General features: G+C 41.0%; 1 protein-coding gene across 1 annotated transcript in view; it reads right to left on the reverse strand.

Annotated features, from left to right (window-relative positions):
* The window catches only part of LOC138019554 (beta-1,4-N-acetylgalactosaminyltransferase 3-like), a 27,740-nt gene that overhangs the window by 8,773 nt on the left and 13,967 nt on the right, over positions 1-5,000 (reverse strand). The window contains exons 8-13 of the mRNA XM_068866396.1: positions 1,809-1,887; positions 1,696-1,717; positions 1,382-1,495; positions 1,215-1,264; positions 528-631; positions 1-16 (exon numbers count right to left, since the gene is read on the reverse strand). The exon at positions 1-16 is cut by the window's left edge and continues 57 nt beyond it. Coding sequence (XP_068722497.1) covers positions 1-16; positions 528-631; positions 1,215-1,264; positions 1,382-1,495; positions 1,696-1,717; positions 1,809-1,887 — 385 coding nt within the window. The remainder of the gene's footprint in view (positions 17-527; positions 632-1,214; positions 1,265-1,381; positions 1,496-1,695; positions 1,718-1,808; positions 1,888-5,000) is intronic.

Consider the following 5,000-nt stretch of genomic DNA (forward strand, 5'->3'; position numbering starts at 1 on the left):
TTTTCTAACTTGATACCTGTACAAGTCCAAACGACAAAGAATAAGGAACGTTAATGGTATAATGACCACGTGTGCGGACTATCAATTTGTTCTTATGGCCTACAGGCAGCGGAGATATGGTAGAGTTATTGTGTTATTTTAGAGCGAGTTTCAAGCGAGTGTCGTAAAACCAAAACCAAAGTAATTACTTTAGCCAATCAAAAAGGACGGAGACAATCCAGTAAACCAATCAACACTCGAAGTAATTACACGTAGCCGCCACAAAGCGCAGGAAATGTGCACGCGCGAGCGCCGATTGGTTTTGATTTCACTTGTGACTGGTTGAAAAAATGGCGCGAGAACTTTGAACCAATCACTCAGTGAAGTAATACAAAACCAATGCAATTCGCTAATTACTTTCGACACTCAAAGGAGTGTTAGCCTATGAAGTGTTTTTGGTATAAACGAAAAAGCATTTTGTTCATCAGACAGGACGAAGACTGAAATAAGGTCACCCTGAATGTAGTTTTTCATGCACTAAAATTCACCTTTTCAATGCGCTTTGTTTCAAGGCGGCGTCAACATCAATATCGGTGCTACTGAAATCTACGATAATGACATTAATGTGCGGGTCCCTTGTTTCCGAGTACAGCTGAAAAATAAGGAACACAATTGCAAAATGAATTACATTCAAGTCCAAATAGAGGCAATAATGGCCAGCAGTTGGGCTTCCCCAGATGGATGATCTGATAATTCTCTAACACATGAATTTTAAAACCGAAAAGGTAAAAAAAGGTACACCGAATTCTTAGACAATGAAGGAACAACCAAGAGAAAATAGTATAACAATAACATATGCGACAGCGAAAAAAAGGTTGTGGGTAAGCTTTAAGGGATAAAACGGAAAAGATGCTGAACGAATGTTCTCAGTCGCTACCCAAAGGGCAAATTACAAAGAAAATTTGGAACTGTACTGAGATGGTATAGGTGTGATGCGCCCGTCAGAAAGATAGGAAACTGAGGTAGTTGCTTGGCAATGGGCGAAAGGAAAAATAAGAGTCAAACACACGAAATGAACCTGCAACCTCCGTACACCGGTCGCACACTCCACACACTCATGAAGACAAGTAGATTTCACGTTAATGAAAAATGTATCCACTGGCATTGGAGAATGGTTAGACCAACGCTAGCTAACGGTAAAGTTATTGAAAATTAGTGATCTGGACAATTCTTACCTCTACCATGTTGTTTATAAAATGCTGGACCCACTTTCCTTGATTCTTAACTGCAAAATGGAATCAATGCAAAAACGAGAAGCTCTCGAACAAGATTTCTTTGTTTCACAAGAGTAAGCAACACAACGACAATGGAATAAAATAACTGTTGCATAAAAGGCTCCTACCTGGAATAATAATATGGACTGTGGCGTGTTGATTGACAACAAATTGTTGTGGCAAACAGAACTCTGTGCTGCCAAGTTTCTGATACACGTACTGCGAAAGGCGGACAGACGTATCTGCGAAAAAAAAAAAAGGATAAACTGCTGATACTGGAACTGTTAGCGTAAACTCAAAGGCTAGGAAAGTAAGTTGCATGCAATCACAGCCGAAAATGGTCTGGAAAAAACTGGATTTAGTCCACATAATTTATGTGGACAAAATCCAGTTTTTTCCAATACACAGTTAGTCTTATAGACCAACTGTGTATTATACTCACTTTTGCCCTCCACGTTCAATTCCTGTGAAGAAAGGAAATGTTATCATCAGAACATACAGACAATTCACTAATTCTCATCAACAAGTGGAATCGAAAAAGCTTCATGCACTTACAACATCAATAAGATATCGGTCCCCTTTCAAAACATCGTGATTTTCTTCAATATTGACAATTTCTTTTACCGAGTATTTGCTACAAAAAATGTTGGAAACAAAGGAATACGTTTTGTTAAATATTTGCACCTCCAAGCAGACTAAAGCATATATGAAGTGGGTCGTTTATAAAGAAAACTGTGGTGCTGCGTCGGCGGGGAAGTAGTGTACAAAAAATTGGTTTTATCAACGGAGTTGATAATGTAAATTGACCAGCGTACAGAGATTCTAAAAGCTGACGTTTCGAGCGTTAGCCCTTCGTCAGAGCGAATCGAGGAATTATGGGTTTATGGGTTCGAGGAATTATGGGTTGTGCGCAGTTTTTATAGTGAAGTAGGAGCTACGCTATTGGTGATAACATGGCAACGTGAAAAATAGGAAACATTAGTTAAATGAAAAGCGTTCGTTAATACCGTGGAACAAAAATTCATCTTCCCAATCGGCACTCTTAATCCCCACGGTATTAAGGAATAAATTAGTTAAATGAAAAGCGTTCGTTAATACCGTGGGGATTAAGGGTGCCGATTTGGCATTGGGAGCTGGTCATTTGTGGGTTCTAATTATCCCGTGAGGAAAAGCGTGGGGATTAAGGGTGCCGATTTGGAAGATGAATTTTTGTTCCACGGTATTAACGAACGCTTTTCATTCAACTAACGTTTCCTATTTTTCACGTTGCCATGTTACCACCAATAGCGTAGCTCCTACTCCATTATAAAAACTACACACAACCCCATAATTCCTCGAAACGTCAGCTTTTAGAATCTCTGTACGGTGGTCAAATTACATTATCAACTCCTTTGATAAAACCAAATTAAAGCATATATGCTTACGTAAATTGTTTAAAACGGTCGCTCATTTTGCCTACATACAGTGACATTGGCGATCTTGTAAACAATATTAATATATAGATCGTTTTCACTGTCACGCAATAAAAAAATAAATCGAAAACCATCCAGTGGAAAAAGTCAAGAATTCGTGATGTTGTAGAAGATAAATGAAGAAGACACTTCTCCAAGTTTTAGGCCTGTGCGTTTCCCCAAACTTCAGATATTCGTCGAAATGTTTCGCAGAAATTTACAGAGCCCAGTATGAAAACGCCATGTTGGTGCACATCTGTGGTGCACCAATATGGCGGCCGGAAAATAGTGTCAACATCTGTTACTTACTTTGACTATCTAGGCGAGTGATCATCTGTACTGAACAGACAGCTATTTACCTAAGCACTTTTCCTTATGCTTTAAATTCTAAAAAGGCTCAAAACCATGAGATGAATATATATTTCTCAATAAACTCGATCGTCGCCTCGTGTCACGCACCGCTATAACTCAGAAATTCAAAATGCTCTGGTTTCCAAACGAAGTACGCTATTGAGCTTTAAAATTGCAAATGGATACAAATTTACCGCCTCTTATGCCTGATGAGGATAAAAACTTTCGTGGCTCTTTAGTTTTGGATTTTAGAAAATGATGACGTCACGTGAAAACGATCTATAGATTTAACCAAGCCTAAAAGCGGAGCTCCCGGGTATTCATTGTTACAATTAACCTGGCTGGAACCTGCGATCCAATCGAAACCCAATACCTGGACAGCGGTCAACTTCAAAGAAAGAGCTGACCTCGATGAGCTCCGAACTTGAGCCCGCTATATGGTCAGGTGATACTGATGAGCGTATATCTTGTTTTGACACGTGTCAATTAACCACAACATGGATGTCCAATAATTATGTCGAAGATGTACGCTGTAAACTAGCTGGAATGAGCTGGAGTATGGCCGCTGTCACAGCGTTTTGTGTCGCCCCGTGTTATCCGTTTCCCCGAACACTGAGCACCAGTACTGTGTGTTCTCCCTTCCCTCCCCATAGAGCATTTCAGTGCTGGTATTTTTTACAGGTCACAGTTCATTGTTTTATTAATACAGAAAGTATCCTAAACATGCATAAAAAGCTAACCTTAGGCCTAACTAGGCCTAAACAAAAGTTTATAGCCCTAAGGTTAGCTTTTATGAATGTTTAGGATACTTGATGTATTCATATTCTGCTATAATATTTATCGTTATGGCGTGATTACTTTCCTTTACTTTCATATTTCTTTTTGTTTTGACGTATTCTAAAGTCGGCAATTTTGAAGGGAACACGTAGCACTGAAATATTCTATGGGGAGGAAAGGGGGAACACACAGCAATAGTGCGAGTGTTCGGGGGAACACAACGCTGTGACACCGCCTCAATGAGCTCTAAACTTGAGCCCACGATATGGTCATGTGGGTCACATTGGCATACATGGTCGCTGGACATACGTACGGAAACCAAATTTTCTCGAACAGATAGGTCACCATATTTTCTTACCCATGGTGGTCTGCGCGCGAAGCTCAGCTATGCCATACCAAAACAGGAGCCCATGACTTGGAGCGAGCAACTCCCATAATAAGCCTATGTCACGGCATTTGTACAGACCAATCTATTCCGGGACTACCTTTGCCCTTTCGCCCTTTTGCCCTTTCCCTTTCGGGACCTGGCCGGGGACATTGTGTTGTGTTCTTGGGCAAGACACTTTACTCTCACGGTGTCTCTCTCCACCCAGGTGTATAAATGGGTACCGGCGTAATGCTGGGGGTAACCCTGCGATGGACTAGCATCCTATCCAGGGGGGAAGCATAAATACTCCTAGTTGCTTCATGCTACGGAAACCGGAGATAAGCGCCGGCCTTAATGGGCCTTCAGGCTCGTAACAGAGACTTTACCTTACGGCATTTGTACAGACCAATCTATTCCGGGACTACCTTTGCCGCAAAACAACAAAGGCAGTTCCGGTTCGGTGACGCTATGACGTCAAGTTAGTTTCCCGTGATTGGTCATCGGGGTCTTGCGGGAAATCCAATCTTAAATAAAATCGTTCTTTGAAAATGCCGTAACAGGAATATATAGGAGTTGCTCTCTCCTACGCATGGGCTCCCGACTAAAAGTAAAGCGCGCGCTCTGATTGGTTAATTACCCATTCACTATTTGCCCATTGGCGAATGGTTATGATGAAAATACTGATGCGTGCGCCGGGAAAAATGATCTTTTCAAACTACAATAATGATCGACCAGTCTACCGCTGAAATTTCCTCGCAGCTTTGTGAAAAAAGACTTTGAAAATGTCATGTTTTAACCCGT

This window comes from Montipora capricornis, chromosome 10 (genome assembly GCF_036669925.1).
Source record: "Montipora capricornis isolate CH-2021 chromosome 10, ASM3666992v2, whole genome shotgun sequence".
Taxonomy (NCBI): Eukaryota; Metazoa; Cnidaria; class Anthozoa; order Scleractinia; family Acroporidae; genus Montipora; species Montipora capricornis.